The sequence below is a fragment of the Astatotilapia calliptera genome, chromosome 15 (assembly GCF_900246225.1).
Source record: "Astatotilapia calliptera chromosome 15, fAstCal1.2, whole genome shotgun sequence".
NCBI classification, from domain to species: Eukaryota; Metazoa; Chordata; class Actinopteri; order Cichliformes; family Cichlidae; genus Astatotilapia; species Astatotilapia calliptera.
The window spans coordinates 28,130,958-28,155,259 of NC_039316.1; the positions used below are offsets into that span (position 1 = coordinate 28,130,958).

The window sequence follows — 24,302 nt, forward strand, 5'->3', positions numbered from 1 at the left end:
TTTGTCGAATGTACTGGCTCACTCCTAATAACCCTGCAACTTTGTTTTGCAGAACACCAGCTTTAAGTTTTCCTATGGTACAGTCCCTATCCAGGTCAGTCAGATGTGGTATTCTTGGAGCAGACACTGACCCTGTAGCAGACACTGACCCTGTAGCAGGGTCCATGTTCACAGGTGTTGCCAGCTCGGCTAACCTGATTGTCATCACCTGGGATACCCGAAGCTCAGAACAAGAGTCAATATCAGAATAAGCTGTTTGGCATTGGCAGAAAAGACTTGGCTACTTTTGCATGGGAGCAACCTACAAATGTGTTTTCCTTACATGTGGGGCACCATTTAAGAGGAAATAAACAGGCTAAAACATAATGAACCAAACACAAATTTCCTTGCTTTTAAATTTTTGTGCTAAGTTTATCTTTTCGTGCCTGTGTTTGAAGCCAAGGGAATAAAGCAATCAGTTGATGTTATGTACCCTGACTTTCTACAGTATCATCCCTCCTCTGTAGTGCCACCGTTAATTCAGTGAGGCGCATGAGTCACCAGCCGGAAGAGGGGACAGAGATGTGTGCAGCTGCGTATTTACCAATGCGCACTGGGAGCAGTGAAGGATGTCATGGGGTCCGTTTTGATGAATGTCAATAATGCATTGTCTGAACTCGGAGCGAGCGTGTGTCATCGGGGGTATGAATACTGAGAAAATGTCTTCATACTAGCTTTGGATATGGAAAAAGACAGGTAGGATACAACCGTGTGCGTGTGCTCTGTGGGGTGAACGAGGGATATGTCAATGAGTCGGCAAAATCAATCAGCTGCCATTGCCATGGTGATCAATTACCAGCGATGATGACGTGCCCCGGTTCCCCGGTACTGTTGCGGCTGCTCACTGGCATCACGACAAACATCGTCATCATGCCCGAAATGACTGCAACAGTTACAGTGCTCCCATGTTCTGTTGCCTCAATTCATTCCAGGTGGAAAACTAGAGCTCTCAAATCATAGTCTAATATTTAAAGATTTCTAGAGTGCCAGAGCAATCTATTCCCTTCACAGATTTTAGAAAGACTAGTTGTATTGGATTTGGGAAAGGGAAAGAATGGGCTGTGAACGTATTTCAAATAATTGCAAACCATTCATTAGCATTCTGATTTATTCTTCACATTATTAAAGAATTCTTTGGGTTGTGTCTCAGTGGTTTAAATAAAGTTGCCACTGCCAAAGATCTTTATAAGAGCGGCGTCAACAAATTAGCAGGATCTTGTATTTAAGTACCGTTAAGTACAAAGTTGACATGATGGAGTATTTCAATTTTATGAAACTACTTGTGTAACATATTTAGTAGATACCCGGCAGTAATTTAAACCCAATGAAATATATGGAGGTGGTTAGGTTTAATTTTAGTTTACGGGGAGCACGTGAAGGCATCTAGTGTCAAGGATAATGGGAGGTCCTACTCATGAAGTGGCTTCAACCCAGTGATGTGTTGCAATTAGAGCAGGTTGCCAGCGAAGACTCGTCCACAGGTAAGCATGCTGAGCTAATAAATTCACTCAAGAGGAAATATTATCAAGGGGGACTGGTATTCGCTTGTTTAGCTGTCGCCGAGGGCTCTGACAGAGCCGGCTATCAGATTAGTTTCACGTTGGTGCACGCGGTACCAATGTGAAGTTTAGGTCAGGGTGACTGGGAAACAAGACCATGTGGGCGCACTGATCAATATTTACCTGGCTTCGTCTGCTCGTGCTTCTTTAGGGTTAAGTAATGTCTCTTATAGCTATCCTGAAAACAGAACTGCAGCTACGTAGCAAAGGTGAGCCGATTTGGCTAGCTGTGTGGCAGGCAGCTGGAATGAATAAGCGCGTGGGGAGTCTGTAGCCTGCTAATGTGTCCGTGTTTGCGTTTCCAGGTTAATGTTCCTTACTCTGCTGGGAGCAGCATTAAGTGGAAGGTTTTACGTGTGTTTTTATGTTTCACACTTAGCATAACAATACAGCAACCAGCAATTCCACTCAATGTACTGCTTACGGTGGCTTAATTACCCTGTGACGTTCACGTCACTATTAACGTATTCTGAAAATTGTCCGCTCTCAGGTACTCAGAGATAAGTACGGCGAATAATTGTGTTAACGGAGCCTGTCTCTTAATCACAATTTTTATAAGTCAACTACAACATCATAAAATATTACATTACAAGAGATCCCTGAACTGGAATTTGATAACTCTGCATTTTTGTTGGGTCTAGGGTAATGGATGTGTGACAACCGTTGTGATTTGACGCTGTATAAATAAAGTTCATTTGTAACGTATTTATTTAAGGACATTCTTCTTTTGCTGCCACATTTAAAGTGTCGTCCAATCTAAGGGTCCGGTTTTCTCAGCTTATCTGTTCTGCATTGCACTATGCACTTTATCTTTGTTGCTTATAAAAAAACAAATCCACTGTCTCCAGTCTCCGCCCACCCCCTCTTACCTTGATATCTGTGCTCGTGGTGATTCTTTTACAGAGCAGATCAGGCTGTGGCTCAAGGTTTAATGATTACTCACATTATTGGGCTTTTAGGGTAACTGAGATACAAACTCAGCTGGAGACTGTGGCTGCACAAATTCCAGAGATGATGACAGTAGACCAGTTGTGCCTGTGTGTAAACATGGAGCTTGAACATGTACAGTGTCTCTGAAAGTGATGTATTTTTTTTAATGGTCAGTATATACAGTAGTTGTGGATTACCTAATTTCTTATTGTCATAACCTCATATAACTCATGGTCCAGTAGACAAAAGAAGTTAAATATATTTACCAGAACACGCCATTTTTATCCACGAGTCATTTTTCTTATTAAGTTGAGGAATCCTGTGACCTTTGTGCCACTTTTACAACTGACTTTTATATCAAGTGACACACTCAAACTAGGTTTGATCACTAACAGCAATGGTGATTTGGATGGTGACTTGGGCAATATACTTAACCTCGAGTTGCTCCCTTTGCGTTCACTGAATTTTCAATTTCAAATTTATATTGCGTCAAATCACAACAACAGTTGCCTCAAGGTACTTTATATTGTAAGATTGTAGATTGTAAAAACCCAATGATACTACAAAGAAAGCCCCACCAATCTGATGATTAAAACTAACATACCCAAATCTTATTTAGCCTGTCCGCAGTTGCTACTCCTATACAAGCCACTTTGCAACCCATTTCTGCTCCACAGTTCGTCCTTTTTGTCCTGTGTCCGATTTAATAAATGTTGATCTTTTGTATGCTGGTGTCTTGATGCTGGTTTCACCACCTCCAGCATTTCATTTAATAGGGGCAGAGGTCTTGGAACATGTCAGGAAATGGAAATCGGTGTTTTCTCTTCACTGAAATGGTCCTCACTGTCCAGATAAGTATAAATTTAGAAAGTCACTTGGAAAGGACAAGTTGCACTGAGTTTGGTCAGACTGTCCTTGGAATTGCCTGAAATCAAATTTAAAAAAAAAAAAAAAAATCTGTTGGATGAACAATCAGTCAGATTTTTCTATTGGAGATTATGTATCTGAATTTCAGGAGCGGGACCACGCCTCCAAACACGCTCCTTCCAGTTGCCATCTATATAGGTTCCCCCCAGTTCTGCAAACTGTTGATTCTCGTTTACGTACCCCACCCTTCCTCTGTCCTTGTTCTCAATTCTTTAACTTCTTCACTTCTATTTAGTAGATTTGGATTTGCCAGGCCCGGGAGCCGTTGCCAGTCCCCTTCGAGGCCTTCCCCAAACCGCAGCTCAATTCATGTCCAAGCATTCACCTTTACCTACTAAAACACTGTCAATCCTAAAATGAGGACGTGGGCCCAGCTAGTGAATTACACTACAAAGGATAATAGGACATTGGTAGTATTCTTCCCATTTGCCCTGTAGTCCCTATTCTTAATATCCTGTGAAACCTAAGTTGCTTTAAGAGGAATGTTTGTGTTGAACTCTGTCTGATGAGGAGAATGAAAGCGCGTGGGTTGCTTTTAAACGGATTGTACAAAGCATTGGCCCTATTCAGGCGTTGCTCCTGTACAGATGCAAACCTTCCCAGGCTCACCCTTCCTCGCACCACCAAAAAGCAGGTTTCCTTTTTTTTTCTCTACAATTCACACACTACACAAGGATGATGCCACCAGCTCTGCTTAGACTACCTCACGTAATGTACAATCGTTGTCCCATTGTTGCTAGGCAACCACGACCTCCATGACCTCGTTGTGGTGTTTTGCGTAAGATGGCACAGCCACCGCTGAAAACGCACAGGCACACAGAGCATGGTCTGTAAATGGCCTGTATTTATAAAGCGCTTTACTAGTCCCTAAAGCATGGCTAAATAAATAAGTTTGCGAGATAAGTTCACTGAAACAGTGTACACCATATAAAGGAATTTTCCCATTTTGAAGTAAGTAGGTGAAATAGGCGTTAGCCAACTGGTGCAGAAGTAAATTTCTTGCCATGAGTCTTCCTTCCTATTGAGCAAGCCATTAACTGTACACTATTCAGACTGGAGTAGCATGTGGGGTTGCTGTCAAGTGTCCGGTTAGAGGCCACATAAAGTGAACGTTCTGAGACCCACACAGCATAATTGCAGATGGACATGCAAATGGTTGTCCACGCAGAACTTGCGTAACTCAAAAAGTGTGCACAAGTGTAGTCATCAATTTCTAGTGAACTCACGGACAGGAAAAGTACAGTACTGTGCAAAACTCTTGAACCAGCCCTCATTTCTTTATATTTTACTTCCAAGGACCTAGACCTTCTTGTATTTTCATTTTTTTTAAGCACTGGTGTGGACAATAATTCTTCGGTCTTTCGAGCTTTTTCTTTGGACATTGGCTGCTTTTTCAGTCATTTTCAAACCGCTCAAAGAATGAACCAGCATTGGCAAAGAACCAATTTTAGATAGTATCTTTCGGCTTTTTATTAGCAGTCTGCTACAAAAGGACATAATTTATTCCAATTTCTTTGGTTGAAAAATCCCACAGATAACAGATGAGCGTCTTGGACCAATAAGACGATTCTGAAAAACTATTAGTCCAAAATTTGGTAATCTCAGCCCAAAAAAAGAAAAAATGGAGAGAGAGCTGAGGATAAAAGTAGCACCAGGCCTAGAAAAACTATCCACAGCATCTGATAGTCATATCCTAAAGACATGACTTAAGGACTGGAGAAATGCTGAAAATTGAGTTGAAGCTGTGTGGGATCATCTCGACAATATACAGAACAAAAGACCGCCAACATTCAAAGAAGAGCCTAATATAAAGACCTGAGGGGTGGCTTTAAACTTTGCACATTACTGTGTAATTTAGGCTTTGCGGTGGTTCAGCTGGTGTTTATCACAGAGATTCCTTCCTGGTTTCCTTTGGTGACTCTCCATTGTCTTTTCTCTTCGTCTTCTCCCTCTGATTTCTTCTCCCACTAGGTCTGTATTCAGACCTAGTGATAGCTGTGCTGCTCCTCTCTTGGATTTGGGCCTACTGTGGCTGAATAACAACCCCGGAGTAACTAACCTTGGCTACTGTTTGTCAAACTTAAATGTGATTTTTAAACTAAATCAGCAGATTAGCTGTTCTTAAAGCTGTTTTGTTTTTGTTTTTTTATCATTCAGGGTTTTTTTTATCATTTTTATTCAAGATCAAATATGTCTTATCTTTTACAGTTTTTTGAATATCTTATTCATGCTTTTATCACAACTTGCTTGAACCACTTTGCATGGGCCGTACCAATGCTTCACTCACATGCCTCAGTCATTTCCCACATCCTGGCCTCCTGCCACTGGCTCTTCATTTTTTTAGGGTCCATTTTAAGATTTCATTTGGTTTTAAAACTTTTAAAGGCTCAGTTACAACTTGCATTTCTGAGCTGTTGACTCTGTACATCCCCTTGAGGTTGCAGAGGTCCATAGACCAGCAGCCCCTGGTAATTCCCAAAAGCTTGATTTAAAAAAACAAAAAAACAAACAAGCTGACCAGGCTTTTTCAGGTGTAGCCTTTAAACTTTATAACCATCTTCCTGCCCATGTTGGAGTGCCTCACTCTTAAAACTCATTTTCACTCTTTGGCTTCTAACTCAGAATGACAGCACTGGTTACTACCTTGTAGTTTTTGTTTTTATTGTTTTAGTGTTTTGCCATTTGGTATTTTTGTGTTATGCTTTGTCATGCAAAATAAAACTGGATTGGATCATGTATGGGAAAAGCCTGGTATTTTGCACATTGTAAGCTCAGTTGATAGCAAGCACTAAATCTGTGCCGTAAAGGTCATTTCATGTGGATTCGGGTACTCTGATGTGAGACATTTGGATAGCCCCTGCTCATGTCCCATATGGAAAAGAGGTAGAGAGAGATCTATCTATCTATCTCTCTATCTCATATAAAATATCGTTTCTACTGTATCAATAGAATCACTACTTAAAACCTTTTAAAACTGCATCTACTAACTGCCTGGTGGGCATTTGAATTTGCAAACCAGGATGAACTGTTACGACAGATCTTTATTGCTGTCATGAGTTATTCTGCTCTGTTTTTATACTTGTACCTTTGGTGAGTAGCTTTGCATGATTCCAGTTCAAAATGATCCTCGTTATACTGAGCCTTCTTGAAACCCCTCATTCACTGATTTGAACAAGCCGTCAACAAGGTTGTTGCCCTCGTTTTGCCTCTTGCAATCAGAAGAGCTGTGCAGCTGAGATGAGCATATAAGCAATATTTGCTTTCTGTGATATCATGACTGCAGCTTTCTTTCTTGCTGTGCAGATTGCTGAGGAACAGTATAGCTTTATCAGTTCTTCATTTGCTCAGAGTTGCCCTCAAGCTTGCAGCAGATCTCCAGAGCAGAGCAAGGGCTGCTGTCACCAGCTGTTGTGCCAGACAGTAGAGTTGGAGTTTGACTGCAGTGTGAGAGATTGGAGACAATGGAATAACAAGCACAATAGAAACCTGTCCAGCCTTCCCATAGGGAAACAGAAGAACAAAGGTAGCTGTTTACAAGCTACTTAAAAACAAGAGCGCAATAGTGAGCTAATCATGTTACTGTCCTGAGCAGATGAAGAAATAAAAAAAAAAAAATATTCTTGGGTGGCCTGCATGTGGGCAACACTGATATAAAAGTGACCCATTTTGTGTTGTGACATTAAACAGCAGCACTGTAACTCTGCTCTGCGTTATGAGGCCTTTTGAATGAAACACTGGCAGCTGCTTCTGTTCCCAACCTGTCACAGCTGTGTATATTAGACATAATGAGCCACTGGGATATAAGTGGGATTTAAGAACATGTTTTATTGGCCAGTGTTTGATCAAACCAGCTGAGACTATTACACAGACGTGTGAGTGTGAGTGAGTGAGTGAGTGAGTGAGTGAGAGAGAGACTGGACTGACACACACACACACCTTCATACACCAAGATGCTTTCTGCACAATGCTCAGTCTTTTGCACATTTCTATTGCACTTATGTGTCTGCACTGTCTTTGTTTTGTTTGCAATTTTTGCACATTGCACTTTATATAAACCTGTGTTGATTGTCTGTTATGTCATATGTAACACCACAGTCTTGGAGGAATGTTGTTTATTTTCATTGTGTACTGTACCACTGCACATGGTTGGAATGACAATAAAGCCACTTGACTTGACTTGATCTTTAAAGACATTCTCACACATCTAGTGTCACTCCTGCTAATCCTTCCCGAGCTTGTCTTTTAAAAGTTGCTAGAATGGAAACAAACAAGCGCTCCAGCCATGAAAAACTCAGTAGCCCCATCTAGATCTTTCACTACTTGTCATTTGAAACATTTGAACTTCAGGTGCCATTTACTGCTGCCAACATATGAAGATGTATCAAGTAGCTTTCTGAAGAGCAGCTGAGCAGGTGTCCATGTGAAAGTGGTATTTGTGTAAAGGCAGACAGTGACATTCCAGATGGAAATCTCATAATCCTTGAAAAGCAGTCGGTGTCAACAATGCTGGCAGTTTCCTAAAGCACCACTTTTTCTTCTCCTTTTTTTTTTTTTTTTTTTTTTCTTTTAGTAAGTTGCTCTCACACATTCTTTACTATCTGATCAGACAGTTAACCTTTGATCAGCTGTTGGGTGACACATTAGACACAAACAAAAACTGATGTTTCCACACAGCAGGACCTCATGGTTAAACTAAGTAATTGAGACTGACAAAGTCTCGCTCTTTGCTCTGTGTTCTTAGCCCGACCTTTTTGCAATCAGCTGCCCTTCAGCTTTTTCTTGTCATAAGAAGTGTGGGATAGTGCAGCTCAACACGCTGTGAGAAAGCAACAGCAAGAAAGAAAAGCTGGTTTAATATGTAGAGGAGAGGGAGGAATATTTTCAGTTGAGCGCTGCATGGAGTGAAAATGCAGGGGGAGGAACAATGGGAGAATCATTTTTTTCAGCATTAAACAAAGTACAGGGAACACGATTGTGTGTCTTGTTAAAGCATAATAACATGTTGGATTTTATTTGGTGAAATTAATCCTTATATATTGAATCCTTTGTAATAATATTGTGCGAGATCATTTGTCTTACTTGCTTCACAGGGGCTGCTTTTTTAAAAACATACAGAGTTTCTCCTCTGTCTTCACAGTTCTCATGTTTGACTGCTGTGACAAGGCAGGATACGTCCTCCAGTAAACCTTAAGTGAGGGTGTTGAGTGTCTGTCAGCCTGCAGCAGCTCAGTCTCAATAGGTACAGTCATTTCTTCTTTTCCCATAATTTTGTTTGTGGTATTTGTTTGTTTGGGTTTTTTTTTTGATACCTAAGAATTGCATTAAGACTGACACAGAAACGGTTACATCATGATGCATAGATATTAAATCTTAGCAGACGAATAGAAACCACTCGTGTCATATGTAACTCAGCAGGTTAAACTGTCATAATGAGTATATATCAGGCATTTATTTGCATCATAGATGGTATAAAAAGATAGCTATATAACTTCCAGATCTGAAAAGTTAAACCAAAGCACAATTGCCTAAAACCTGCTGTTCTTAGTGGGCACCAGGAGATGATTACTGTTGATGCAAATGGATTTATGGGAAAATGGGCCTCTGTCCTGACCTCTGTAAATATCTCACTGTTGAGTTTATCATGGGCTCAGTCACACATTTCTGCTCCTGTTGAATAAAATATTAGGTGCATTTTATAAATTTTGCTATTTCTTAGTGTCATAAAGGAGCATATTGAGGTACCATATCGTTAGCTTCATAGCATAATTGCCTAAGTCATTTGACTAAGTCAAATGACTTAGGCAATTATGCTATGAAGCTAACGATATGCTCATTGGTGAATAACTTGTGATTAATTAGTTGCCAGTGAGTGTGGTCTTACATCCATCTTTTTTTTATTTATGGTTGATGCACACCCTCGACGGAGAGGCCAAAATGTTTCTGGAGAAGTGCTTGAGAGATATGTGAGGAGATCTCATAAGAAATTCCAGCAAGCCCAAAGCCGGCCCTACTCAGGCTTCTGTGCAGAAGATTATGATTCAAAGAAAACTGAAGAAATGTTAATGAATTTCAATCCTTTAAATTCCAGAAAGCTAATAACAACTTTGAGTGAGGGAGAGTGTGGGGACTCAGTGGAATAAGTATTACACACTAGATGAGACAGTATCCTTTCACTAGCAAGAGCAACTAGTTATTGAATGACTAACCTGAACTGTGTCTTAATGGAAACTTTCCAGACCAGATTCTCCAAAAAGTTTGTTTGTAAAAAAATAAAATAAATAATAATAATAATAATAAATAATAAATAATAAATAAATAAAAAATAAAAATGTAAAAGCACCAGACAGCAGAGCATCTGGAAATTTGAATGGTAATTATAGGCAGTGGATCATCTCTGTATCAGCATGGATGAGTGTTAGAGCTGGCAGTAATGCTGGAGTCTTGTCTGGAGATTTGTTAGTCGCACCAAAGCGAAACATCTGTATACACGGTTTTTGCAAAATTTTTACAAACCACGCACTCCTGTTTCTGTTCAAACCCCAACTCTTTGTTACCAAACTCACAAAAACTGTCCCTTCAGATTTGTTATTTTTGCATACAACATCTCGATGCCTCTGCTGCCTCAGTATATTTCTGAGCTGCTGCCCATGCTTCCTCCAGGTTTCAAGTTGGATAAATAACTTTACATCCTTTCCTACTTCCTCTTGTTTTCTCCAGCTCTCAGCAGGTCTCCCTTTGGGTGAGGTGTTCTCTCTGACATTGTCATCTCAGCCTCTCAGAGGCTGTGCTTCCAAAGGCCTTCACTCTCTCAGCCCCTCCACGTCTGTGCTCATCATGGGGGAGGTGGTGCAGATGCACTTCACCACGGTGGACTATGTCATTTTTGCCTTGCTGCTGGTGGCCTCAGCTGGCATTGGCCTCTTTTATGCCTTCTCTGGGGGACGCCAGCGCACAACACAAGTATGATTTTTTTTTTATTTTTTTTTTATTGAAAGAGTACAAAGTCAATTTTCCTTTTTAAATGTTAATAAAGATTTGTGACGCCTGTGCTGTTTGCCACAGGAGTTCCTGATGGCTGACCGCTCGATGAGCTGCCTGCCTGTGTCCCTCTCCCTGCTGGCCACGTTTCAGTCAGCTGTGGCCATCCTGGGTGCTCCATCTGAGGTGTACACATTTGGGACAGAGTACTGGTTTCTGGGATGCTCCTATTTCCTGGGTCTTCTCATTCCAGCTCATGTATTCATACCAGTCTTTTACAGACTGCGACTGTCCAGTGCTTACGAGGTATTCACAAGAACAGTTAACATGATTACACACCTGTATCTGGCCTTTACTGTTTGTGTTGTCTTGTTTTTGCTTTGTCATTGTCGTAAGTTTCCTTGGGTTAATCTCTTATCTCTCACACACACCGTAAACAAGACAATGAACAACCATCAGGCACTTGTAGTTTGACCTGACTTGGTCTCTGTTTTCTAAAATGATTATTAATTGTAATCTTTTTTTTTCCTCTGCATTTTTCAGTTTTGCACTCTCTCAGCACACTTTTTTTTTCTATTTTTGCCTTTCTCAAGTATGATCTCAGAGCTTAACATTCTTATCTGTCTTATCTGTGTTACCCCTGACACATTCACATCAGAGAAACAAATGTCCTTGCCTCAAGAATCTACGTCTCTCTTTATCTAAACTCCACTCACTTCTGGTGCTTCACTACAAATTAACTGGACAAATGACTGATGTCTAAGCCGAAGATCAGAACTTAAACAACCATTTCTGATCCTCAGTAAACATCTAATGTGCTGAATGCATATTACAGGCTGTCTCTGAGATGATATGTGGTTAGATTTTTGATTTTGCTCTTTTTTTTTTTTCTTTTTTTTTTCTTTTACATTCTTTCTTCGACAGTATCTGGAACTGCGATTTAACAAGACTGTTCGCATATGTGGGACTGCGACCTTCATCTTTCAGATGGTATTTTTATGGTTTATTTGTGAATCCTTATGAATAAGTGATGTTTTAATGTGCAATAGATACCCAGTGAAAGCTTAAATCATCTGAAACAGAGATCATATATTGCAGATTATTCTACATTTATATATCTACAGTAACTAGTAAACCGGTATTACAGTTGTCTTTAAATCAGTCTTATTGCTTTGAGCTGTTTTTAGTCACATCATCATGAGAATTTCCAGATGCAATGCAAAATCTTTACCCACCCACTGCACTGGATCACACAGCACAATCAGTTAACACTGGGCTTCACAGTTCAACTTTATGTGCTATTTAACACCGGTAGCTTGTGCCAACAATTAATAAGGAAAAAAGAAATAAAAATTCTAAAAACTCCCAACAGACCCATGGTGAGTTAGTTGAGTCTGGGGATGCGTTAGAGTAAAGGTGTTGTGGTTGTGACACCAGTGCTCGCTGTACTGTGAGATAATCATTAGTCTCTGTGTACGGCAACATCAGGCTCCACATAAAACATTGTTTTCCTAACTTTGTATAATCTAACAAAATTCAAGAATAGATCTCTGATAATGGAATTTGTTAGTAAAACAATAAATGAAAAGCGGACCAAAATAAACAAGAACCACTCCAAGAGTTCAAACCTCCACCGAGGCAGCTCACTCTCTAGGCGGCGTAATATTAGATATTGATTTGTGAATTTGACTGGCTCATTGCAACACCTTGATACTTTACTTTTCCAATCGTTTTTTTCCCCAACAATTTTTCCAAATAAACAAAACGCATAAGAACAGCATACATGAAGAATAGTTTTCTTTGTCTTTTCTTCAGATCATGTACAGACCTTTAGAGTGTAAGACCATATCGTTTATCTTTTAAAAGATGACCCAGGCTGATAAGCCTGCCCTGTACAGTGTATTTAAAAGAGCTTTATCAGTGAACTCCAAAATATGACCTCTGAACTGTGTTCTTTTTCTGGGAGCCTTACTCTTCTATATTGTTGGTTTCTTCCTCTGCAGGTCATTTATATGGGAGTAGTCTTATATGCTCCAGCACTAGCTCTTAATGCAGGTAATGCATGGGCCATTACTTCATTTTTCATGTTAGGTCACACCTAGAAGGTTGGACAACCTGTTGCAGTGTTCAATGTTTTCGTTCTGTTCAAATGCAGTGACAGGATTTGACCTATGGGGGGCAGTGCTGGCTATGGGATTGGTGTGCACTCTGTATACTGCTTTGGTAAGTCTAAATTCACCAATCTTAAGACACATTTATCAGTTTGTCATTTTGACAAAACAAGTCTTTTAAAAGATTTTCTCCAGCTGCAGCTTATATATTTCATAAGAACAAATCCTTACTAAGCAAAGGAGTGAAAAACACTGGAAAAAGCTTAGGCAAACTTAGGAAGTTCAGATGAGATTACTTGTAATGATGAACATTATGGTCCGATGTTAATCTGCTACTGTTCCTGTCTCCCAGGGGGGGCTGAAAGCAGTGATGTGGACCGACGTGTTCCAGACGGTGGTCATGTTTGCGGGCCAACTGGCAGTCATCGTGGTGGGGACTAGTCAGGCAGGAGGAATAGCAGAGGTCTGGAGGAAAGCCATCAACGGTAGCCGTATTTCTGGACTAGAGTAAGTAGTTTGCATATTTGAAAGGCAACTAAATTAAAGGAGTTCTGCTTCACTCAATGACACCAGGTAGAAAACAGGAGGTAAAAATGGAATTCACTGATTCGCAAATGTCACAAGTCCATATTTTATTTACAGCGGAACATAGAAAGACAAAAAAGAATGAGCTGGAGTCAATAATCGCATGATCGGGTATAAAAAGAGCTTCTTAGAGAGGCAGAGTTTCTCAGAGGTTCACCAATCTGCCAAAAGTACTGCCTTTACATATTTTGGAACTACTTCTTGCAAAGGAGCTCTTTCACTCTCTACCTTTGTAGCCTGAACCCCAACCCTCTGGAGCGCCACACCTTCTGGACACTTGGTGTTGGGGGGGTCTTCCTGATGTTGGCTCTGTACGGTGTGAACCAAGCCCAGGTCCAGAGATACCTCAGTTCCCGCACAGAGAAAGAAGCTGTCATGTGAGTAACATGAAGTTGTCAGAAAAAGCTTTGCTAACGCCTTCTGTTTAAAAACCACTAAACCCTATTGATAACCATCTGTTTGTCACCCATCGTGCCTTTCCAGGTCCTGCTACGTAGTCTTTCCATGCCAGCAGGTTGTCCTGTGTTTAGGATGTCTCATGGGTCTGGTCATGTTTGCTCGCTATGGAGAAGACAGCCCTCTGGATAAGGGTTATGTCACGACTAATGATCAGGTGAGCTCTTATTTCATCTTTAAAAGTATCAGTAAATTATTATTAATGTTTTAGATCTAATGTTAAGTTTCTTTTTTTTTTTTTTTTTTTTTTAGATGGTGCTGTACTTTGTGATGGATGTGTTCAGAGATCTGCCTGGGCTTCCGGGGCTGTTTGTGGCCTGCCTCTTCAGTGGAGCACTCAGGTGATTAACCCAAGAACCACGACTGATGGTCGGGATTCACACACCCTTACACACTCTGTGTTATGACTGATTTAAGGTATTGTCATCTATTATCTCTTAATGTTAAAAATCATAGGTTACAGAGTACATCACATGTTGTGTGAATCCATGTTGTATTCACTTTAGCAATTAAGCTAACAGAATATATAACAGGACATTTGATTCATGGAGAGATTGTTTGGTTTCTGGGATTAAATCAGAACTTCAGCTATCTGTCCCTGGTGTTTACCAGATGTTTATTCAAACTAATTTGGTAGCCTTTTTGACTATGTTCATGAGACTACTCACAAAAATCGAGATTAACCACTACCAGATGGGTGCAGAATGGCCATAGTACAGCAAGCTGGCTAACCTAATCTTACTTGCTAACATCCATAGCAAAATCATGTGTCTGTGGAAATTCTAGTTGGCTAAACTACTAGAATAGTGTGATCCTTGAGATTAACTATATATGATGTACAAAGGTATATTGACTGCAGTTCACTATGTTATTAATTGCACTGGTGTCATTATTAACAGTTGTTTCCTGGAAGTTTTTCAGAGCACTTTAAATAGAGGTTGTGTTTCTTGGATTCGTCTATTTATTCGTGGCACTGATGACACTGCATACAGGGCTAGATTTTTGTGGCATTCTGCTGTGAAAATGGTATAAATGTATTTTTTTTTTTTAAGTCTTAAATTGTGTTTTTAAAAAGTGTTCTGCAAACTTAAAAGTAGATGACCGCTGAAAACTTGGTCGCAATCCTTCCTGTATCAGCTTTTATAGCTGGTTACTACCTTACCACCCAGGCAGAACTACAAATGGTGTTTTAACTTATTCATGTTATTTATACAGTGGGGCAAAAAAGTATTTAGTCAGCCACCGACTGTGCAAGTTCCCCCACTTAAAATGATGACAGAGGTCAGTAATTTGCACCAGAGGTACACTTCAACTGTGAGAGACAGAATGTGAAAAAAAAATCCATGAATCCACATGGTAGGATTTGTAAAGAATTTATTCGTAAATCAGGGTGGAAAATAAGTATTTGGTCAATAACAAAAATACAACTCAATACTTTGTTATTGCCAACAAAGGTTATGTTACAGAGGTCAAACGTTTACTATAGGTCTTTACCAGGTTTGCACACACAGTAGCTGGTATTTTGGCCCATTCCTCCATGCAGATCTTCTCGAGAGCAGTGATGTTTTGGGGCTGTCGCCGAGCAACACGGACTTTCAACTCCCGCCACAGATTTTCTATGGGGTTGAGGTCTGGAGACTGGCTAGGCCACTCCAGGACTTTCAAATGCTTCTTACGGAGCCACTCCTTTGTTGCCCGGGCGGTGTGTTTTGGATCATTGTCATGTTGGAAGACCCAGCCTCGTTTCATCTTCAAAGTTCTCACTGATGGAAGGAGGTTTTGGCCAAAATCTCACGATACATGGCCCCATTCATTCTGTCCTTAACACGGATCAGTCGTCCTGTCCCCTTGGCAGAAAAACAGCCCCATAGCATGATGTTTCCACCCCCATGCTACACAGTAGGTATGGTGTTCTTGGGATGCAACTCAGTATTCTTCTTCCTCCAAACACGACGAGTTGAGTTTATACCAAAAAGTTCTACTTTGGTTTCATCTGACCACATGACATTCTCCCAATCCTCTGCTGTATCATCCATGTGCTCTCTGGCAAACTTCAGACGGGCCTGGACATGCACTGGCTTCAGCAGCGGAACACGTCTGGCACTGCGGGATTTGATTCCCTGCCGTTGTAGTGTGTTACTGATGGTGACCTTTGTTACTTTGGTCCCAGCTCTCTGCAGGTCATTCACCAGGTCCCCCCATGTGGTTCTGGGATCTTTGCTCACCGTTCTCATGATCATTTTGACCCCACGGGATCAGATCTTGCGTGGAGCCCCACATCGAGGGAGATTATCAGTGGTCTTTTATGTCTTCCATTTTCTGATGATTGCTCCCACAGTTGATTTTTTTCACACCAAGCTGCTTGCCTATTGTAGATTCACTCTTCCCAGTCTGGTGCATGTCTACAATACTTTTCCTGGTGTCCTTCGAAAGCTCTTTGGTCTTGGCCATGGCGGAGTTTGGAGTCTGACTGTTTGAGGCTGTGGACAGGTGTCTTTTATACAGATGATGAGTTCAAACAGGTGCCATTCATACAGGTAACGAGTGGGGGACAGAAAAGCTTCTTACAGAAGACGTTACAGGTCTGTGAGGGCCAGAGATTTTCCTTGTTTGAGGTGACCAAATACTTATTTTCCACCCTGATTTACGAATAAATTCTTTACAAATCCTACCATGTGAATTCATGGATTTTTTTTTCACATTCTGTCTCTCACAGTTGAAGTGTACCTCTGGTGCAAATTACTGACCTCTGTCATCATTTTAAGTGGGGGAACTTGCACAATCGGTGGCTGACTAAATACTTTTTTGCCCCACTGTAACCCTCGGGCTGAACCCAGTACTTTTTTTTTTTTTTTTTTTTTTAAATTACGAGTTTTGGCAATAACAAGTCAGGCTGGCAAAGGCTATGCTGCTTTATCAAAATGTCAAGCAGCTGTTATTCATTGTGTGTGTGTGTGTGTGTGTGTGTGTGTGTGTGTGTGTGTGTGTGTGTGTGTGTGTGTGTGTGTGTGTGTGTGTGTGTGTGTGTGTGTGTTGTACTTGTAGCACTCAATCACAAGGCATGTCATTACCCTTTTAAGTTGGTTATTAAACAATAAAATCTAGTATATAAAAACATATTGAGTCCATGTTAACACTTTTACATGCATAGTTATCAGCTTTACTTTGATGTGCAGCCCAAAAAAATGAGTATCAGCAACTCTCACCTGAATAGATCTCACTGTAAAAGTCAGGCGTATGAGATGATGGCGTTCTGGTTCCTGGAGGCTTGTGCAGTGCAGATGTGTTTAAGCCACCCTTAACTTTCACTTAAACCGGTTTGTTTGTTTGATTGTTTGTTTTCTTCTTCTAGCACTATTTCGTCAGCCTTCAATTCCTTAGCAACGGTAACTATGGAGGACCTGATTAAACCTCATTTTCCAAATATGACTGAAAGCAAGGCCACGCTGCTGTCCAAAGGACTCGGTGAGACAAGTAGTGGAGTTTTGTTTTCTCATCTTTGCTCTAAACATGCAGTTATGTTGGAGTTCAAGTACTGTTGTGTGACTTTAATCTGGGATTGTGTTTTTGTTTGGGGTAAAGAATAATTCACATTTTACTTGCATGCTTAATGGATTCGAGCGAATATAGCCCTTTTCTACTCTACTGCAAGCCTCGTTCATTCAAGTGCTTTTATCTAACATTGACACTCCCGTGGACACATCAGGTCTGACCCCCCCACTACCTTCTGAGCCAAATGCTTTTATTCTGGTATTAGTAGTAGATGTTTTCATTTTACTTGAGTGTACTGGTGTTGTTTTATTATCTTAATGTCGGCGTATTCTACTCCATATTTTTAGAGTAGGGTATCTAGGTCAAGAAATCCTTATTTATTCTTAACTGGGGTTTGGTGTAGGCCCTCATTCACGGTCTAAAACGAGTATCAAGTCTTTCCCTGTTCTAGACAAAGCTGCTGTGCTCATAGCCAGAATTGTGCTATCAAACAATAAAAATCATAGCAGAGAACAGACTCAGTCTGCAGCAATCTGAAGTCTGATCTAGCAATTCACATAAGTATGTGTGTGTGTCTTTACCAGAGTAAAGATGCCATACAGTCCATGCTTTGCTTTTTACTTGTGGTTCTAAATACTTGAAGTTGGAGGTGTAACCACTGTGTGCTTGTTTTTCATCTGCTCCACAGCCCTGGGTTATGGTCTGGTGTGTCTGGCTATGGCCTACATTGCTTCTATAATGGGATCTATGCTGCAGGTAACTGTTCATCAAAAAGTTTGAAAATGCTTTATTACATTTAAGTGAATTGAGAAGTTTTGGAAAGTGAATGGTGGTAATCATGGCACTGGTTTAAAAAAAAAAAAAAAAGACTATTCATACAAGACAGTTGTCAACTTTCTGCAGAATATTAAAAGCAACAACACAGAGACACTAAGTATTTAGTATTCATTATTGTGATTTGACCTACAGTTTGTTTGTTTGTTTTTAATTAGTTCTTCTTGTGTGTCCTCAGGCAGCTTTCAGTATCTTTGGCATGGTTGGCGGACCCCTGCTGGGACTCTTCTGTTTGGGAATGTTCTTCCCCTGGGCAAACCCCATTGTGAGTCCTGTTTTAACTTGGGGCTACTAATAATTCAGTGTCTGTGAAGGTTCTCAGTCATCCAGGTCATCGTAGTCTAAGGAGCTTGGAAAGAAAAGTGTCTGGACTTCTTTTGGTTGCTTGAAAAGACTACTAATAAGTCAGTGTTTGAAACGGCTTTTGTTGTTATTTTTGTGGTCACACATAAATTGACACTGCTTCTGTCCTCCTGTCAGGGTGCAGTGGTTGGGTTGGTATCGGGCCTTGTCATGGCTTTCTGGATTGGCATCGGGAGCTTTGTGATGCGCATGTCTGTTCCCACGCCAGCACCTGCACTCAACGCCACTGCTCTGCCACTGTTTGATAACATAACTACCACTGTCATGAACACCACAGCCAAGTCAGGGTAACACATTTCATCTCAAGATAAACCACTTTAAATATGGTTTAGTAGTGTTGAGTGCTGGTTGATTGTACAGATGACCAAAGTTTGATGTTATAAATATCAGTCAGCATGGACAGTAGGGCCAGCAAGAGGGAGGTCATTTAAACTGTTGTTTTTTTGTGTGTCTCTTTATTCCCTCTCTCAGGTCAGCTGGTGTGAAGGCACTCTACTCATTGTCCTACATGTGGTACAGCGCTCATAACTCAGCCACTGTGGTGGTGGTGGGACTGATAGTTAGCCTGCTAACAGGTATACACATGTAGCTGTAGTCTGTGTCACAAATGGTTTACATCGTCTGTTATATAACCTTATTGTTTCTTTCCTCTTTTCCACTAACCCAGTGGACACCTTGATTCCCCAGCCAACTTGGCCAATATAATGACTCTGCCATTAATGTTAGAGAATTGGCTCCATTTACAGGATATGACTAGCTAGGAAAACTTTAGCATTAGCCACTTTTGTGTTACAACTCTAATCATAAATTATTATTCTGCGTCATTATATTTAAACCAAAAACTGATTTTGACCAGTACTAATTAATAATTTAACATTAACTTTGGGACTTTGGGATAAAGTAGTCTGCGTTTAATATGGCTTTTGTGTTGTTAACATGCTTAATGTTATGTATTTTCTTCTATTTGATCTCAAAAAGCTCCTAAAACAGTCAGTGATCACTGTTGACCTCCCTCGGCTTTTATTACCGCTAATCATTTATTTAAGCTCAGTTTTTAAAACCTTAGGATGTAACTACAGCCCAGCCCATGCAGCAGTATATGAATGACTGACCTCGTATTGTGGATGGATTATCTCAGTTGTTCTCCTGGCTGAAGTTTGGTCCTTTTACAGCATCCTGCCATGCGATTACATTTGTTCCTGACCACCGAGAACACTCACGTTAACTTTTATCGAGTGGAAAAAAGTTAGCTTGTTTATATTATGCTAACATAGCTGTGTCGCTAGCGGTCACGTAGCACATCATTATATAGCAGCTAGCCCAACTTCAGTAACCCTACAAACGTCACTGCTGTTTAGTTTTCTGTCTTCATTTATGCTGGAAGTGATAACAGAGCTGTACGTTTTAATTTGTTTCCAAAACCCCGCAGTCAGGACATGCTATATTGTATTTAGATAGAAGCTAGCGAGCTAACTCCCTGCTAACTTCTAACTCCGTTAAATGTCATAAATTCCGTTTTCATGGATGCCTGGATGTTAAACTCAATTGTTACACCTGGTAGAGCAGAACGCTGATCATTTTATTAAGGATGAAAGACTTTAGACGGTTTTTCAACTCTCAGTAATGCCATAGTGATCGTTTGATATATGGACCTGCAGCGGCGTTTAGACCCAGACACTGCTAGTGACGTCAGACTGAACAACCGGATAGCTTACTTACAACTGGGCTCGTCAGGCACTCTTTTTGGCTGCAGTGGTTATTATTATATTTGCATACTTCCATCTCCCGCTTCTGGTCGATGACAACTCGTACTTTTCGACTCTCCTTTTTCTCCCTCCTCGCGCTCACAAACACATAACGAGTATGGCAGTCCATTCTCCCTGCAGCACGGACTACACTGCCCATTCTTTAGATAGCCCTAAAGAATGCAGCTTCTATTGCCTTCATATTAAATCATTTTTGTGAATAATTCTTTAAAATATTTCAAGTAATATGCCGCAAGTAGGGGTGACATGGGCCACGAGATTGAGACACAGGCATTAGAGCCTCTTAATGCATGTTTTGTTTGGGCCGTGGAAACCAAAAATAGAGAGGGCATAGTCGAACATATGAAACAGGAAAATACAGCCGTGTAATCCCTTTATTTCAGCAAAGTAACTGTATTCTGAATACCACCTTTTTAAATGGTAACTGTAATGGAGTTACTCATATTTTGTATTTTAAATACCTAACACCAGTACATTTATTCCATTACTCCCCAACATTGTTTATGGGTTACAGAAACTGTGTGATTTCTTCTGATAAGGTCCAGTCAGCCTCTTCTGCACATATCACCCTGTTACTGTCATCATACTAGGGCCTATGAAAGAGAAGGAGCTGACCCCGGGCACAGTGTACCCCGTCCTGGGCACGCTGCTCTTTTTTCTGCCCGACCGCTACAGAGAAAAGCTTTGCTGTATCACTCCTCTGGCTCAGAAGGTAACCTCATATTTCCACTTGTTTCCACTTTTGTTCGTCTTTCAGTATTTGTGCTTTCAATAGTGTGTTTACCCTTGTTGGCCAGCCCACACAAAGCAAGACACAGCCTTATCAAATGGCCCAAAAGGACCGCAACGGAGAAGCTTATTCCAAAGAAGACACTGTCACAGAGGAGAAGGAGATGGAGAGCGACAGAGCACAGACGGAGGAGGACGACTCGGAGGATTCGAGGGCTTGGCCCTCGTGCCGGCTGACGGCTCACACGGTTCACACGGTTCAGGAGACAGCCTTGTGATCCTCTTTTTCTTTTTTGATGCACAAATACACTTTCAGACCAATTGCTACTCTGTGCAGTCTCTCTCTCTTGGTGAGAAGTGCAACAGATTAAAAAAAAAAAAAAAAAAATCAGCAATGATTCTGTGGCACTAAATTTGAGTGTTGCTACTCACAATTATTTTTCTTAAACAACTTCAAATGAGCTTCTGCCAGGCTGGAACTGAGCTTTGGAAGCACAGGCATCAGCAGAACTCCACCGGTTATTCTCCATTTGTAACAGGCTTTTTAGACATGTCCCCACAGGTTCAGTCTGAAGTAACAGACTGGGCGGCTTTCATGTTTGTGCTCGACAAAAAACAGAATCAGCTAGTTAACAGATACTTAATATAAAATGTGTTATTTTTATAGAGATGCTGGAAGCACAAATTCTAGAACATGTACAAGAGAAAATAATAAAAGTAAAACAGACTGAACTTTAACAGAGGGCATGACAGGTTTGTGCTTCTATGATAGTGTAGTGTCTTAACAGGACCTCTGTTTGAATAGTCACCTTCTAGCTGCTAATGTAGATGTCTAAATATAAGTCCGTTAAAGTAGAGCTGCGAACTCTGATGAGGGCAGAGAGGGAGTCTCCAGCTGGCAGTGAAATTGGATGGAGCTCAGTAAATCCTTAACTTTACTCCAGTGTTCCTACACTGGGACAATATAACCTGCTCAGCGTATTTAAAAGAGCCCAATATCATCCATAACCTTCACACATTTAGCACTACTTTTATGTTCCAGTTTAAAATCCCAGTCAGTAAATGCACTGAATACTAATTGTAGTAAGTAGTCGTTGTGCTCTGCTGCACAAACACTCCCAGCATCCTTTTCTGATGAGCTGCTTGAAGAGATGCTGATAAATATAAACAGTAGTTCAGTTTTTTTTCCACAGTTTTAATATGAACTTTAATCTTGTCCAGAGAAGACTTTAAATTTAAAAATTTTAATGTTTTGAATTTGATGCCAGCAACCAACTGACAAAAGACTGGAAAGCTTGTGTGATGCGTGAAGAAAAACACAAACACGCACACCTCTAGCAGAACACCTCACAGTTATCCATCCATTTTCTCCAATTACTGTGGAGGGACTGGAGCCTAGTTGCCATAGGGCTAGAGGCAGAGCACACCCTGGACATGTTGTCAGTTTGTTGCAGAGCTAACAAAAAAACGACAGACTATTTCGTATCCTGCTGAGCTGCTATGATGGTAACTTGGTTTGGTTTCATTTTGTGTAGTTTTCCGGTGAGTGTGATTGCACATATCCAGGTTTATCTGTCAGGATCTGTTGGAGTCCTGCTAAAGTGCCTCACTGAGCGAATGTTTTAGCTGAACTCCTGTTAGCTGTGTTTCCATGAGCTTTGCATGTTTAAGCACAAGTAGCTCAGTGTAGTCCATTACAGGAACTGTGGACAGTTCTCACAGTTGCTTATAGATTCACCTCTGCCCCCATCTGATGGCAGTATCGCTCCAAAGCCATCATGGACCACAAGAGAGTAACGTAATGTATTTAAAACTGATGGGGTCGCTGCTTAGAACATTGTGTCGAGCTTCTTTTAAGTGCCCATTCTTTTAAATTCAGGTTGCTGTCGTTGACAGTGTGTGATTAACATGAGTAATATTGTGTATAGTTGAATATTTTCATTATCGATGAAACTTTTTGGAATCCCAGAATTCTTGGCCATCATCATTTAAGTGTTTGAAGTCATGTCCTGGTGTTAGATGTCTTTGCGTGTCCAATGATTCTCAGTCAGTACCGTCTGTGCTCTTCCAAATGGACACAAGTTCATTTATTTGCCATGTTTGCTCGGCCAAAGTAGTCTGGCATGTTTCCAGAGAGTTCACTTGAAGCATGTCTACACTGTTTACCCACATCCCATTTCAGTAGTCCAGAACTAAGACTTGGATGTCTTGGTTGCCTTAGAAAATCCTGGAGTTAGTCCAACAAATGATTAGACAAAGGTTAGAGACTCAAGACCACCGTAACTCCTGTCTGATGGAACTCTGGCCCCTTGTAAGCAGCTGTCCGTTTACAGAACCAGCATGTTTGTACCATCATCCCGAGACTTGAATACCTCGATTTATCCAAAGCATATAGAATATGAATTCATTCTTTCTGATTTGTTTTCCGTTTTGTTTGTTGTTGTTTTTTACCAGAACATGTATTTGAGGTCATGTTTGTATATTTTTGTAATTTCACACAAAGCCTATCCACATTTCTTGACGTGAAATGTGGAATTCTATATGCAAGAACCATAAAAAGGTTTTTGTGAATGTTCGGCAGAAGTGGGATGTAAAATACATGTTGGTTTGTTTTATGGGAACAAATGATGTTTGTCACGCTGTTTGTTGTTGGTGTGTGTGTTTCTGCATGTGTTTGTGTGCACTGCTTCCCAAATTCTGCCAGATTCGCAACAATTTAAAACTTTTTTAATGGTTCCTATAATTGTAGAACTACTTGATGACGTATAGTTTCTTTATGATTGCGTAGTATCAAATCCTCCTTCATACCTGAAATTACTTGAAGTGTGTGCCTGGAGTAATAAACGCCCTTTATGATGTGAGGGATCAAAGTTCAAGTGTTGGTGTGCTGTATTATTATTATTATTATTATTATTAATGCTGTTAAATGTGTCATTTCTAGGCCTGGACAGGGTGCAGCACTGTGATTATAATAAATACTAACATGTCTAATAAAGCACAAGAAGTCAGTAGTTCTGCTACTTGAAATGTGAGCCTGCAGCTATCAAGCCACGTGAAACGGGTTGGAGGCAGCGTTTGTAGTTCTGGAGATTGAGTTTAAAACTGAAAATGTCGATGCGCGCTCCTCTCTGGCCTTTTTCCAGTGAAACGGCAATGGCACTTAGTAATTTCCTGAAACAATAAATATTGTTTGGAACAATATTTATTACATTTGTTTTCCCACCAACAAGAATTCTTCCTCTTGTGTATTCCAAAAAAGAGAGAACCTCCATAAGCACTGGAGCCCACATAACTCCTCTGCTTTGGCTGTGCCTTCATTTGTGATAAAGTTTTGTTTTTTTCCAACTCAATGTATTCTTCATGAATTTAGCAGGATTCTACCATATTGCAGTCTGTACTCAAACATCTGTCCAGGAGTGGACCAAAGTCTGCGTATTGCAGAAGTGAATTTGATCGAAGAACAGACGGCTGCTGTCAACAGCAGGAGTGTGATGCTAAACAGACTTTTTTATTATTATTATTAAACCTGTTGT

General features: G+C 40.6%; 1 protein-coding gene across 2 annotated transcripts; it reads left to right on the top strand.

Moving 5' to 3' along the window:
• The first annotated feature begins 560 nt into the window (after positions 1-560).
• slc5a6a (solute carrier family 5 member 6a) lies at positions 561-23,780 on the top strand. 2 transcript variants are annotated; one of them, XM_026194805.1, is made up of 18 exons: positions 561-735; positions 8,593-8,694; positions 10,173-10,415; positions 10,518-10,739; positions 11,358-11,423; positions 12,437-12,488; positions 12,589-12,656; positions 12,897-13,051; positions 13,366-13,506; positions 13,613-13,742; positions 13,838-13,926; positions 16,938-17,050; positions 17,766-17,833; positions 18,090-18,176; positions 18,392-18,561; positions 18,746-18,849; positions 20,631-20,752; positions 20,838-23,780. In XM_026194805.1, exons 3-18 carry the CDS (start codon positions 10,290-10,292, stop codon positions 21,045-21,047), a joined length of 1,923 nt encoding a protein of 640 aa, XP_026050590.1. In that variant the 5' UTR covers positions 561-735; positions 8,593-8,694; positions 10,173-10,289; the 3' UTR covers positions 21,048-23,780. The 2 variants fall into 2 exon arrangements, with proteins under 2 accessions (XP_026050590.1, XP_026050589.1); XM_026194804.1 differs by lacking the exon at positions 561-735 and adding an exon at positions 919-1,520.
• The last annotated feature ends 522 nt before the right edge of the window (positions 23,781-24,302 follow it).

Bases quoted from the DNA above. Each gene is read 5' to 3' on its own strand.
- slc5a6a (XM_026194805.1), top strand. From the start codon at position 10,290: ATGGGGGAGGTGGTGCAGATGCACTTCACCACGGTGGACTATGTCATT. The intron at 10,416-10,517 runs GTATGATTTTTT...TGTTTGCCACAG, and splicing joins GACGCCAGCGCACAACACAA to GAGTTCCTGATGGCTGACCG. The intron at 13,507-13,612 runs GTGAGTAACATG...GTGCCTTTCCAG, and splicing joins ACAGAGAAAGAAGCTGTCAT to GTCCTGCTACGTAGTCTTTC.